This window comes from Leptodactylus fuscus, chromosome 7 (assembly GCF_031893055.1).
Source record: "Leptodactylus fuscus isolate aLepFus1 chromosome 7, aLepFus1.hap2, whole genome shotgun sequence".
Classification (NCBI taxonomy): Eukaryota; Metazoa; Chordata; class Amphibia; order Anura; family Leptodactylidae; genus Leptodactylus; species Leptodactylus fuscus.
Window position 1 is genome coordinate 68,594,677 of NC_134271.1, and position 15,167 is coordinate 68,609,843.

Below are 15,167 nucleotides of genomic sequence, written 5' to 3' on the forward strand. Positions count from 1 at the left end.
TCTTTTACATAGAGGCAGTATTTTCATGGCTGTATTCTTGTACATAGGGGACAGTTATTGTATATCCGTAGTGATCAGATGGCTGTAAATCTGGTGTACTCTGGTCAGGATCAGCAGCTTTGTAAAGTGGTTTTGTTTTTGCAGAGAATTGGCTGGAATTACACGCGTCACAAGATCTGCTTTGTGAAAGAGATTTTGGCCGGTTCGGCTTAGGCTCAGCGCCAGGTCATCATCACCCTGAGAATTTAGGGTAGGAAAAAAACAGCCCAACATATTGTAGCAGCTGGCACAGGACTTTCCAGATGAATCCCACAGAGTACTGTATCCAATAGTAGGAGATATTAACCCTCCTTCTTCTCACTCACACTATGAACACTGCTGTTTTCAGTATGGGAAGGCAATGGATCAGCTATAGGAACTGCAGAGATGTGTACTATAGCTGCAATAGAGGACAGCAATGTAGAAAATAACCTTTGATAGTGGCACAGGTTGTATACTGAGGTCAAGGATCTTAAATATATGTCTCTTCCTGATAGCAATGGCCTATTGCATGTAAAGTTATGGATAGCCGATCCTTCAGCCAATCACAAATCACGTTCCTCCTCCATTATAAAACAAGAGTCATTCTGCTTTAACCCCTTTCCACCATTTGCTTCCACACCACTATCCTCTATTAGAAAGCAGATTACGCCAAATATGGCAGCTAATATTGACAATTGTATACAATCTATTCTCCATGACAATCTAACAACTTTTTGAGAGCTGCTGCTGGAGACAAGTCAAGTTATAATGGACTGGTTTACACACCATAGGTCAGGACATTGGCTTATACAGATCCCGGTCCTAATGCTATGATCAAATGTTCATGGTATTGCTATAGATATCCAATTTTCCATCAAATAAAAGAGGGTAGAGATAATCTACAGTTATGAAATATGCAAACATTTCCATGTTGCCCTGTATCCCATTATAATGAAGACAAAAGTGTGGTTGGGGGACTCCCGCAGTTTGGCCTCTTCGGCGCCCATTGTTATGCCATTTTACAATTGTGATGTAAGGCTTCCATACATGGCCACCTTATTGTTTTTGGTATGGGAAAGCTTTCAAGCTCACTCATACATAATAATAGACAGGTCATGTAAAATTTGGAGGAGGGGGTATGAAACTTGCAAACTAAATGTTTTGTTTCAAGGTTTTTTTTTTAGTGTTTTTTTTTTTCCCCAAAAACACTGCATGCTTTTATAGAAAAATATTTCCACCCTCAAAAGGAAAAGTCTGTGCATCAGAAGTCTAAAGCATATTCTCAAATACATTTGAAGGAAAAAGAAAATTCAACTTTACCTTTAAGAAAAGTCCAAGGTAACTATTTGGGCAACTTCATTCATTGGTTCTTCTAACTTCAAAAGCTTCATTTTGCTTTCTGGCAGCTCAGGGGTTAGCTATAAAAATGCTAATTTCCAATAAAAAGAAAAACACAAATAAAACAAGAAGCCAAGAGAATTTGCCCCATCTGCTACATTCCACCAAGACACAAGCTCATAAATGACAGAGAAACAGATGGTTGCGTTTTATAAACAGCATGTGGACTTTCCCGAGGATGGCGGCTGTGCTGCGGTTGGCGATTTTTTTACCCGTTTCCAAGGCAATGTCTGTTCCTCACAAATAGCTCCGGTGCTGAACAGCTGGACAGGTATTTAGGAACTGTCTGCTCCCAGCGCCAGAGCTTACATCCACCACTGCAGATCTCTCTGGGCAGATGCCGAGTACATGGAAGACGCCGCGAATGATAAATGTGTACAAATTGAATTTTTTTTTTTTTGCATCCATTCAAAAAAAAAAAAAAAAAAAAAAAAGAATTATATATATATATATATATATATATATATATATATATATATATATTATATATATATACACACATACATACATACATACACCCACACACCTCCAACTGGATCATGGAGCTGTATGCAGATAACTCAACCAGGGGTTCACATATTCTTCCTATTTTTGGGGAAAATTGGTAAAGTTGCCAACTGGAATTTGTTTCCGCACCCAATATGCAAGTTAGGCTCACTACTGTCAGATGGGTGGGTAGATTGTCTGCTTTATCCCAGGGCCACCTACCTGACAGTAGGGAGCCAACTAGCTACTTTCTTTCACAAAATGCCAAATCTGTACAATGGCTACACTGGATCTAGTCTAGTAGCTTTACTTTTGCAGTGCATTACTAGACAGTCTCTGCCCTAGTGGCACAGTCACTGGAAGATGAAGCAAGTAGGCTCAGTGTTTTTAGGTTGCGTCACTGTTTATGGTATTTTTGCTGCCATGAATACTGCAGGGCTATTCTGTCCCAATGCAGACCCCTAATGTGTGTGACATAGGGGCCACAACTTAATTTTGGAGTAACATATCTTGCCACAGACGGACGATTTCATTTTATTTGGAAAAATACAAACTTACAACCAACATGCAAATTATTGTTCTGCATATTTCATTGATGTATCAAGTCATGAAAACGGTTATAAATCCTTCAAAGAATAAAGAGGTAATATGATTATATTAATTACACACAAAAAATAAGGCTGTTCACGGTGTCCTCAACATTTTAGGCCCTTCACTTCAATAGAAAATATAACAAAAGCAACCAAAATTCAAGAAACTTTCAAACAGCTTTGGATTTTCTGGGAACATTTATATTAATAAATTTTGTAATATGCTTTATTAAGCAATTTTGGCTCTTTTCTGTGAAATCCTGCACTTTATCATTTCCCTTGTTTCTGTATTGAGAGCTGTACCCTGTAGGCAACGGTGAACATGTGTATAGGCTCTTGTATAATGCAAGGAAAAGGAGTTGCTTAACATTGCAAATACATCCGCAGCATTTTACAGTACCTGCAAAGTGGACGGGATTTTGGCTAATCCCATTCACACATTTCAGGAAAATATCTGCAGCGGAAATTTTGCAATATCAAAAACAGCCGTGTTTTTGTAAATCACAGCATGTCAATTATACCTACAGAAACATTGCCATTCTCCTATAGGTATAATATGGATAAAGTCCATAGAGGAAAACGTTGCATGGTTTCTGTGAAAGCAGGCTTTCCGCCACACTTTTTGGGGGTTGCTTGCTACATGAAGCCTTAGCTTCAAGGTATAATTTTCTTCTTTCCAGAGATATCACAAATTAAAGATACAGATGGGATTGGCAGAAATATCTCTCTCTCCCCATTACTCCCAATCCCAAATGTGTTTTTAACTGGTGTTATTTTATAGGTAGAACTGAGATTTATGTAGGCGTGTGTGTATGTATCTATACATTATATATACACACATATTATAGTTTATAGTGACCCCACTCCAGCCCGAGTTTCCTTGCCTTTTATATCAGCCCATCTCACCCATCTAGTATAAGCAGTTTAGACATTTTAGCTTGCAACAAATAAGGGGGGGGGGGGGGGAATGTGCAGGATTTCACAAAAAGGCTCTAAACTGTATTAAATGACACAATCTGCCATAAACTCAAAAGTTTTTCAAAGGTTCAGGTGAACATTAAATGTACACAAGAGATTTTTTTTTTAAAAAAAGCTCACTCTTGAACCAAGCACTTCTAAAGATAGCACATTGATTTCAGTGAAATTGTGCAATGCTCCATTTCAGCTGTTGTAAAGCCAAGTTTTTGCACAGAATTACCCCTGTGCTCAGCTTATTGTGAGGCCGGGTGCCCACGTAGTGTAAACAGTGGAAACGCTGCAGCCAAAACTGTTGTTTTACATTACCTGCAAAATGGATTTAGGATTCTAGCTAATCCTAGCCCCACATTACAGGAAAAAAATAAATAAAATCTACAGAGGAAATGCCGCGATTTCAAAATTGCTTGATTTTTTTATTTTGTAATTCGCAGCAAATCAATTACACCTGCAGAAACACTGGAGGAAAACTCTGCAGACTTTCAGTGAAAAACCACGATGCATGTACGCCAGTTTTCCCCACAGCGCTTTTTGGCTGCAGCTTATCACATGGGGCCTTAGCCTTAAAGGGGTTGTCCAGAGTCAGAAAGGCATGGCTGCTCTTCTACACTGTACCACCACACTGATTTACAGTTTTTTTTCTACAGTGTATTGGGATTGGATTCTAGTGAATCCCATCCACTTTGCGGTGACTGTAAAATGCAGCAGGTTTTCCTGCAACATTTCCACCACACCTAAACTGTGGCATTTATGCTACATGGGGCTCCTGCCTAAAGGGGTCTTCCTACTTTGTTACATTCATGTATTTATCTGGAAGTGTAGTAGTTCACATTTTATTCTCAAATGCCAGATATGCCCATATGGGTTCTTTACCCAATTTACCCGTATTAGGTACATTGGCATTCTGCAACCTGTTGGTTTTCCACCTTTTCCCAAACTTCTACTGATAGCCTGCAGCTACAAGGGAATGCTGGGTTTCAAGGTTAGTCTGGAAACCCCAGGTTGTAGTGAATGGATTTAAAAATCATAGATGTATGAAATAACTATCACTCAAGCAAATCTGAACATGGGTATTTTGAAAAGAATTATCCTTACAGCCCTGTACTTGCACAAAGGGATTATGAGGCAGGCAACCTGATGTTGAGGCTGTTCTGGTGACTAAAAAGTTAATACTAAGTGGACAATGGAAAAAAAAAAAAACGTTAACTGGTGGTCTAGACATATTATAAATAGGTTCCTATCTACATCTAATAATCCAGAATATTTCACATGTAATGCAAAGTGCTCATTCTTCAGGCTGTTTCGCAACACGATTCAGCCTGAACACACACCCTCCTCTGGACTAGGCCCAGTCACTGGGCCTAATCTGGAGCGGAGTGCACGGCTGGATGCCGGTGCAGTGCACCAGCTTTAAGTCATAGCTACCCGGCTTTTGGATCGGAATCTGAGGGGTGGCCTGCACCTCAGGTTCTGATCAAAAAAAGCCTCTTGTGAACTTACCCTAAATACTAACTGAAGTCCTAGTACAGCTTCTAAAGACACTACAAGGTCCGATCACAGGGGTAAAGGCAAAGTAGCCCGATCTGGCATAGGTCAGTCAAATCTTAAAACTTGTGGTGAATTTTATCTACCCAGTAAGACAGGTAAAGGTCAGGGTGACAGTCTAGGTTCTCATTTGCTGCTATTAAAGCAAACCAAATTATCTAATTAGGTTTCTAAGGGCACAAGATCGTGCAATTCCAGATATTGTGTGTCCAAAGTCATTGTCAAGACTAACATGGTCAGCAATTTCAAGTCACTACTTAATAAAATTAAAAAAAAAAAAAAATTAAATTATATAGAGTCCTGTCAGTTGAATTGTTCTTTAGCCATTTTGTGCTATATACAGCCACCCTGTGGCAACCAGCAAATAGATCCAAACTATTATATCAGTCAGTCTTCATAGTCATGATACTAAAATACCCCAGTGGCAGTCAGCTGTGCGGTAATGTGACTCCTGTAATATTCTAGTCTCCATACTGGATTTCTGCTCTCAGTTCCTGTGTCACATAACTGATGAGCGCTGCTGCCACCCGCTGTTGTAAAGCAGCATTGCCTGATACAAGCATGATAAGGTGTGTTGCATCAGTCCAGTCAAGGTTTCTGATGATAGCGTAGATCTGCTCACACAGTTTCTGCTGCTGCACAGGTGGCAGTTCCATGAGGATTTGAGGAATAGGCTTGAATTGTCCATTTGCCATCCAGGCTCCTAGAACACCTCCCAGAGCTCCACCTAGAAAACACAAAATCAGTAAGAAATGGGTCACTTATAGAGGCGTTATCTAGGAAATAAAGCAATCCCTGCATAAGCTGTTTTACTAATATACACTCTGCTCCCCCAGGGCCTATTCATAATTTTTGCAGAGGGTATCTGAGGAGGCCGGTACTCTTGATATCACTTACTTCCTTTATTTTGCTTACTTATATAGTGCCATCATATTCCACAGACATTGTCAATCATTGTCCCATATAGGGTTCACAATCTGCATTGCTCATCAGTATGGAGTGTGGAAGGAAACTCACGCAAACACAGGGAGAACATAGAAACTCCTCACAGATTCTGTCCTTGCTTGGCAGGATTTGAACCCAGGACTCCAGTACTGCGAGGCTGTAGTGCTAACCACTGAGTCACCGTGCTGCCCCACTACTCCAGAGTAGAGTCGGCTTTGTTACCAAGAGTCAAAGCATCAGCAACAAAAACAAAACACAATAAAAGGGGTACTTGCATCTTAAGAAGTTATCCCCTATATATAGGATTGCAGGTGCACCTCTGATCTACATGTTATCCTATATCCAAGGAGATATCATATTAACATGAGAATAACCCCTTAAATGACCCAACAGTTTCATAGTCTGTTCTATCCGTTCCTTAGAGGTTTGGGGGACATGTGGGCTTCCTCCAGAAATGCAGATTTCTTTCCACACTCCAAACACATAGGGATAGAGAATTTAGACTGTGAGCCCTTTATGGGGTAAGCACTGACAATATGTGTATAGTGCTACAGAATACATCAGCGCTAAACAAGTAAAATAAGTCAATACAGCAGCTCCTGAGAAGGTTTTGGGTTGGGTAGGGGTTGTCAGTACAAAAATTGGCTTACGCCGCTGTCCGTCCTTTATTTCTGCCTAAATTCCTGGAAAAACTCCATAAGGACAGCTTGCTGGCAGACAATTTAAAAACCCATTCATTTCAATGGGTTTTTAAAGCAAACCCTCGATATCTGTATACAGCCTCTCCAGAGTGAAACTTTTTTTTTTTTTTTTTTTTTGCATGGACACAAAGTCCTGCATGTCTGCCTTTGTGTCCGTGCAAAAAAAACAAAACAAAACAGTTTCACCATGGAAAGGCTACATATGGACACCAGCGGTTTCCTTTAAAAACCCATTAAAATGAGTGCATACAGTGCACTGGCATCCAGTAACAGCATTCTACTCTGGATCTGGCCCAAATGAATGGGCCTAGTCAGGAGGGAGTGTCGCGCCACGGAAGAATCAGCCACGGAATCTGCGTCAAGAAAGGGCATGTCGCTTCTTTTCTCCGTGAACAGCAACAAACCACTGGCGGAAAAAAGGAATCCATTGAATTAAATTTGAGGCAGTTTTTTGACGCGGATTCCACTTCAAAATCTGGACCAAAAAATCCTGTGTGAACCCGGCTTTAGTCTTTCTGTGCATAGCTTGCTTAGTTCATTTGTTGAGTTTAATTGATTGTTTTACAAGCCCTAACCAAAATCACTAATGACCCAACTATCAAAGCCAAGCTTCACTACTCTGTCCTCCTCCTCCTTGACCTCTCCCCTGCTTTCGACACAGTTGCAAAATCCCGGGCGCAAAATAACGTGGCGTATACGCTCCTAACTCCCATTGAAATGAATAGGAGCATTTTGAGTGCGTCATCTGCCGGCACGTGTATACGTGCCAGATCACGCGCAACGTTACATCGTGTGAACGCACCCTTACACTGAGGCAGTATGAATGTTGTCTTGGGGTTGTATTTGATTCGGATCTCACCTTTACCCCACATATTCAGACAATTGCTCACTATTGTTACCTGCACCTCAAATGCATCTCTAGAATTTGCCCTCTTCTCACCTTGGAAACATCAAAAAACCCCATTGTCGCTCTGATTCTCTCTTACCTTCACTACTGCAATTCTCATCTAATTGGGCTTCCTCTTACTAAACTCTCCCCACTACAATCTGCCCTGAATACAACCCCCAGACTTATCTTTCTGTCAAACCAGTACTCAGACGCATCTACCTTGTGTCAGTCGATGTATTGGTTGCCCATTCATCACAGAATACAATATAAAATTATCACTCTGACCTACAAATCCAACCATAGCGCTGCACCCCCCACCCCCTTCATATTTCCTCTCTCGTCACTATCCACTGCCCTAATCGTTCTCTCTGGTCTGCCAATGACCTTAGACTTGCATCCTCTTAACAATCCAAACATCCCACTCCCATCTTCAAGACTTTTCTTGAGCTGCACCAGTGCTCTGGAACGCTTTACCCTGGACAATATGATTAATCCCCAACTACAGCAGCATCAAAACTGCCCCAAAATCCGATCAGTTTGGTCAGGCGTATATGACCTGATCACCATGTAGTGTGCGGAGATGTAGAACAATAACTCTTTATCCTTTCTCCTCTGTTCCTCAGATCCTGTCCGCTCCTTCTAGAAGTTTCGCTGAACTCCTTGCATTTAGTATATGTTTATTCACAGATACTGGCTGGTGACGGGTTCATACAGCCTCAGTTACACAACCTTTTCTATTAAAAAGATGGCAGGACCATTGTAGCAAACAAACCTTCTGATCTCGTGTCCCCCTACCTCCTCTCATAATGTAAGCTCTTGCGAGCAGGGCACTCACTCCTACTATTGGATATATTTAGTCTGTTCATGTCCCCTCTGATTTGTAAAGTGCTACGGAATATGTTGGCGCTATATATAAATAAAGAATATTATTACTGAATTAATATATCAATGCTTAGCCAAGTTGAGGAGTCTAGGAAAGCTGGGTAAAAACCCCTGTAAGGTCTGCTATGCTAAAACTGAGCGGACCGTTTATATACAATTATCTTGGATTATCCAAGGATATCATGGCAGCCAACCTCACGTTGTTAAAGCTTGTATATTACCCACGGCTATTCCTGGAGGTCCTCCTAGCAATCCTCCCACAAAGGCCCCAGCACCAGCAGCCACAGCTCCCCTGGCAGAATGCTTCACAGCAGCCTTCATTTTCTGCTCCGTTGACAAGTGGCACAAAAGGCGCATGATATCATCCACGTTAATCGGCATGTTCGATGCTGGAACAGAAACAGGATTGTCACAGTAAGGATATGTATTACAGGAGAAAGCAATACCAAGCCTTATGATATCATAGTCACAAATAAGAACGTGGATCTTTATGTATCAGGATGTGAACGTCGCAATGTAGCATCATATCACTGAGGCTAAAACATATTACATAACGGCAGGAAGACTTATGTCTGGAAGGTAATAACTTATTTTAATATGTAAATCTGTTCAAAAGCACAAAACTGCAGTGAAAGCCTGGCCCAGGCAGCCATTTTCTTCAACACCTGACATTAAAAGGAGAGGTCTGCCTCATAAGCCATTTTAACTCCATGTAAAACATCTGCTCTGATCCTGCACTACCACTTGCTTCCGGTCCACATTGGCCCTGTGTATACACTGTAATGATGAACCTTTTAGAGACCAAGTGCCCAAACTACAACCCACTAATTTATCACAACGTGCCAACACAGCAATTTACCCTTACTCTGCAGATCCACAATTTCAGACAATCACGGACCCACAAAGTATCATTGTGCGAGTGAGGCTTTACCAAGCTTCCCATTATACAAACAACATTGTACTGCATTTGGTATCATTTTGTACAATTAATGTTCACGATTTACATCCACGGATCTGTTTTATCGTGACTGTGCAATGTTATTAAGATCTGTAATACTATCACATGTCTGTGATAAAACAGATACTGTGTGATACAAATAGTGAAGGGCCCCTACTCAGTGTAATCTGATCCACAGTGGCTCCCACACAGTGCCATCTGATCCACAGTGGCCCCCACACAGCATAATCTGTTCCACAGATGGGTGGTTACAGAGAAGGCTCTGAGTGCCACCTCTGAAAACTGTGCCATAGATTCGCCATCACGGCAATAGATCTTAGTCACTATGAAAGCAGCCTTTACTGCAACTGGTGTCAATAAGGTAAGTCACGTTGAATACAGCATCGCCGAGACCCAGTGTAGATGCAAGCCTGAGGGATAATCAAAGCAAGTGACAAGAAATAAGAGCAGACTTTTGATGGTATATATGTTTAAGGTTTATTTTAATAGTTCCCACAATGATGCTAGGCAGGCTGTGTATAGCAGCTCTTGTCCTGTCTGGTTTCTTTTCTAGAGTACTTCTACACTATCTCGAAACAAAAGGCCAAACCAGGGACTCCGTTACTTTAGAATAGGCCAACTCGAACTTCTATATAAATGTCTGACAGCCATGTTTAGTCAGAAGCAGCAAAACTCCTGTAATTCACAAAAAATATAAGTGATTGACCTCATATGAAAGTAAATATGTAACAGGCTATGCATCTAATTAATTATCTTCACTGCTCAAAAAAAATAAAGGGAACACTTAAAGGGGTTGTCCCGTCACAAGGATCCTATCTATACTGCTTATTAATGTGAATGTAAGACTTTTCCTAAATACATTGCTTCAGCAAAACTGCTTTGTTTGGCCACTATCTTACTTTATTCATTTTTTTGTGGCCACAGCCCTGACCTAGCTGCTCCTGAGTCAAGTGATGTATCTGCCTGCTCTGATGGGGGAGGGAGGAGGGGCTAAGTGCACGGGAGCGAGCCTGGTGGGTGGGGGGGGGGTAGTTTACCCTTTGGGGGAAGGGGCCGCCAATACAGGGTTAGACGCCGGCACAGGTGAAGCCAGCAACATCGCTATGCTTCTGCCCTGCAGGGGAGGGGGAGTGGGGGGGAATAACAGCATCGCTTCTGCCGCTGCTGGCTTCATGCAGGGCAGAAGCATAGCGATGTTGCTGGCTTCACCTGTGACGGCTTCACCTGTGCCGGCGTCTAACTCCCCAGCATCCGCTGTAATAGGCGGATGCTGGGGACTGTTAGATGCCGGCACAGGCACATCGCTATGCTTCTGCCCTGCATGAAGACAGCAGCTGCAGAAGCGATGCTGTTCCGCTCCGGGGTCACATATGCAAAGCCAAGCGGCGAGATGCCGCCGGCCCTGCGTGCGCGCTCATACACCAGTCTAACCTTCACAATGCAAATACAGTGTCTCTTATAAGACAGGCTATACATGGGACTATACCTAACTATTCTCCATAGCTACTAGGATAGGATAATAAAATCTAAATTGTAGTATAAATAATATAGCATCAGTCACAATACAATTAAAAGAGCTTTTCTGCAGTATAGATCGACACATTGCTAAATTAGAAAGGAAGGACTCCACTGGCATGTTTAGCCCAAGAATAGGTGTCGTCAAGGGTAACAGGGTAAAGCCTAAATGTTATGACATCATTAACCACTCCCATCTATGAGGTGCCCCATCTCTAATGACATATGGATACTGCTTGTGAGTGCGCGTACGGTAAGATTTGCATATATTTTTAATGTTTTTATTTAAAAACAGGACAAGGGTTTAATATAACATTTACGGTGCCTGAATAGCCTTTTTAAAGGCTATTCACGCATATGTGGAGCTCTATTAGCATAATTTTGCTGATACAGCCCCTTTAACAGAATGTTTTATTCCCAGGCTGGGCAGTAAAAGTGATCATTTCACATATAGATCCCATTCATATGGTATCCTGGAAAACTCCTTCAAGAAAAAGGAATGAAGGAACTGTGTAGAGTTTTAAGGCCTACAGATAATACTGAGAGGAGAGTAAGAGAGATAATCCTTTAATAGTCCCACCTTGGGGAAATTTCAGCGTGTTACAGCAGCATAGTAATACAGATACAGGATAATACAGAGTAATATGTTACAGACGTAGACACACATAAGCTGAGAAGAGAAGATATACTAGGAGTCCATGGCAGCTAAGGAAAAACAGAAGAGAAAGAGGAAGACCTCATGGTCATCCTCATAATCATTAGTTCTCTGTGCGGAGAGCTCTTCGTTTGGTCTGATGTAGATTATACAGCCTGGTCGCGGTTGGAAGGAAGGACCTGCGATAGCGCTCCTTCTCACACTTGGGGTGAAGCAGACGGTCGCTTACAGTGCTGCCAAGTCCCATCAGGGTCCCATACATGGGGTGGGATTTGTTCCCCCGCATGGAGGTCACCACAGACAGTATCCTTCTGTCACCCACCACCTGTACTGGGTCCAAGGGGCTCCCCAGGACAGAGCTGGCCCTCCTGATCAGCCTGTCAAGTCTATTTCTGTCCCTGGTTGATATACTGCTTCCCCAGCAGGCCACACCGAAAAAGATGGCTGAGGCAACCACAGAGTTGAAGAAGGTCCTAAGAAGTGTCCCCTGGACTCCGAAGGCCCTCAGCCTCCTGAGCAGGTAGAGTCTGCTGTGGCCCTTTCTGTGCAGCGCCTCCAGGTGATCAGCCCAGTCTAGTTTGTTATTGAGGAGCACGCCCAGGTACTTATAGGTCCTGACTATCTCAATACATGTTCCTTGGATCTCCACCGGGGTCGGAGCACCTCTCCGTTTACTAAAGTCCACCACGGCAGAAGACGGAAACCATAGTACGGAGACCCTGAACGCAGGAGTGAACCCAGCGTAAGACCTACAGATAATACTGAGAGGAGAGTAAGACCTACAGATAATACTGAGAGGAGAGTAAGACCTACAGATAATACTGAGAGGAGAGTAAGACCTACAGATAATACTGAGAGGAGAGTAAGACCTACAGATAATACTGAGAGGAGAGTAAGACCTACAGATAATACTGAGAGGAGAGTAAGACCTACAGATAATACTGAGAGGAGAGTAAGACCTACAGATAATACTGAGAGGAGAGTAAGACCTACAGATAATACTGAGAGGAGAGTAAGACCTACAGATAATACTGAGAGGAGAGTAAGACCTACAGATAATACTGAGAGGAGAGTAAGACCTACAGATAATACTGAGAGGAGAGTAAGACCTACAGATAATACTGAGAGGAGAGTAAGACCTACAGATAATACTGAGAGGAGAGTAAGACCTACAGATAATACTGAGAGGAGAGTAAGACCTACAGATAATACTGAGAGGAGAGTAAGACCTACAGATAATACTGAGAGGAGAGTAAGACCTACAGATAATACTGAGAGGAGAGTAAGACCTACAGATAATACTGAGAGGAGAGTAAGGGCTCGTTCATATCTGCGTTGTAGGGTCCTTATTGCAGGTTTCCGTTTCCTGCATAAAACAGATGCAGGAGACGGAAGCCTGCAGGAGACTTTCTCACCCATTCATTTGAATGGGTGAGAAAGCTGTCCGGCCGTGCGCGGCAGTGAGCGTTTTGCGCTCTCTGCCGCGAAACCGGGTTTTATAATCCGGACACAGAGTCGGACATGCACTACTCTGTGTCCGGATAAAAAAATCCGGTTTCGCGGCGGAGAGCCTAAAACGCTCAACGCCGCGCACGGCCGGACCCAGTCTATGGTTTCTGTCTTCTGCCATGCAGAAGACGGAAACCATAGTACGGAGACCCTGACCGCAGGAGTGAACCCAGCGTAAGAGCTACAGATAATACTGAGAGGAGAGTAAGAGCTACAGATAATACTGAGAGGAGAGTAAGAGCTACAGATAATACTGAGAGGAGAGTAAGAGCTACAGATAATACTGAGAGGAGAGTAAGAGCTACAGATAATACTGAGAGGAGAGTAAGACCTACAGATAATGCTGAGAGGAGAGTAAGACCTACAGATAATGCTGAGAGGAGAGTAAGACCTACAGATAATGCTGAGAGGAGAGTAAGACCTACAGATAATGCTGAGAGGAGAGTAAGACCTACAGATAATGCTGAGAGGAGAGTAAGACCTACAGATAATGCTGAGAGGAGAGTAAGACATACAGATATTACTGATAGGGCAGAGGACTTTAGATAAAGGCGAGCCCTCACATATTGTAACCTGCCTTATCTAATCACTAGAGCTGGTTTGCCAATCCTGGCCCCAGGCACTAAGGGTATACATACAGGACTAAGGTCAGAGGTGTCAGACACTGGTGTACTCTGCTCTCCCCTTCTGGACACATGTATACCCAGGTGGACAGAGCATACATGTATATGGGACAGTCAGGAGGAATAGCTAGCAGATGAACTCATGTCCAATTGACAGCTACTGAGTGTGCACGGCCATGTTACCACTGGTCACAGGCATCTGGTGCTGTAATGTGTATGGGGGGGGGAAAGCCTGTAGAGCAGGACAAGGGGATCCTTCCTATCACAGCTCCTGATCCCCAGCACAGAGGGACACATGGGCTCCCAGCTGCTGCAGAACTACAACTGCCAGCATGCTCTCACAGCCACAGGTTGGAGACTTGTGATTTACAGCTTTGGCTCTACCTGAGCTCAGGGGCGCTGCACTAGAGGCCCAGTATAGCCTAGTAATGTCTATGAAACTAGTGACTGCCCAGCTGGTGTGGAACTACAAGTTTCAGCACACTCTTGTCTGGCTGGGAGTTGTAGTCCGTCACTCAGAGCAAGATTCAGGATGTGGCGCTGACATGACAACTCACCTTCTCCTGTGTCAGCAGCAAAAGTCTCCCAGTGACTCCCGACAGAATGATCTCGGCCATGTGACAGCATTAGTGGGCGGGGCTACCTCTCCCTAGCATCCCATTGGTTGGAAATTAATGGGGGGCAGGACGTAGACGTCACGTCTGTCTGCAATAGAACTGACGTCATTGTTTTGACTCGGGCGGTCAAGGTTGTGTTCGGGGTTTCGTTTCGCCCCGGACGTTGAGCTACAGTATTCGGCTTCATGCGGAGATATTACCCGGGGCCGTGCACAGGGCGGCGGTATTAGCTTACAGCAATAGGACTTCACATAAAAGGAATGTGCTATTCACCGATAGGCTGTTCCTAAGCACGTGACTGGATGCTAGTTAGCTTTTTGGTAGCCGTTGCCACCCGTGTAAGAATTTCTCCCAGATTTTATAGATGGGGCAGAGTGCCCTCCAGTGGCTGCAGAAAGTAATGTCATGTTCCCCACTACTGTATAGCTGCATTGCCTTGTTTATGTGTATTGCATGAAAATTTACAAATACAATGCAAAAATGTAATTACTGTAATGCTGCCCCTATGTACATGAATATAACTACTATAATACTGCTCCATATGTACAACAATATAACTACTATACTACTGCTCCATATATAGAGAAAAATATGACTTCTGTAATACTGGTCCATGTACAAAAATATAAGTGCTATAATACTGCCCCCATGTAGAAGAATATCACTAGTATATAATACTGCCTCTAGGTATAAGAATATAACTAGAATAAGACTGTGTATACGTACATGAATCTAACTACCATATATGCAATAATAAATTACTATAATATTGCCCCTATGTACAAGAATATAATGACTATAATACTGCCTCCTATGTACAAGAATATAACTACAGTACTATTATTATTATTATTTATT

The 15,167-nt window shown here is 42.8% G+C and overlaps 1 protein-coding gene across 1 annotated transcript; it reads right to left on the reverse strand.

The window, feature by feature from the left end:
• Positions 1-2,432: 2,432 nt before the first annotated feature.
• On the reverse strand, positions 2,433-14,323 carry C7H19orf12 (chromosome 7 C19orf12 homolog). The gene is made up of 3 exons (XM_075282070.1): positions 14,250-14,323; positions 8,654-8,821; positions 2,433-5,742 (listed from the first exon to the last, which is right to left on the reverse strand). Exons 1-3 carry the CDS (start codon positions 14,317-14,319, stop codon positions 5,477-5,479), a joined length of 504 nt encoding a protein of 167 aa, XP_075138171.1. The 5' UTR covers positions 14,320-14,323; the 3' UTR covers positions 2,433-5,476.
• Positions 14,324-15,167: the final 844 nt, after the last annotated feature.

Coding starts and splice junctions, on each gene's coding strand:
- C7H19orf12 (XM_075282070.1), bottom strand. CDS start 14,319: ATGCTGTCACATGGCCGAGATCATTCTGTCGGGAGTCACTGGGAGACT. Junction 8,822..14,249: donor TGCTGCTGACACAGGAGAAG/GTGAGTTGTCAT, acceptor TTTCTGTTCCAG/CATCGAACATGCCGATTAAC. Junction 5,743..8,653: donor ACCTCCAGGAATAGCCGTGG/GTAATATACAAG, acceptor TGTGTTTTCTAG/GTGGAGCTCTGGGAGGTGTT.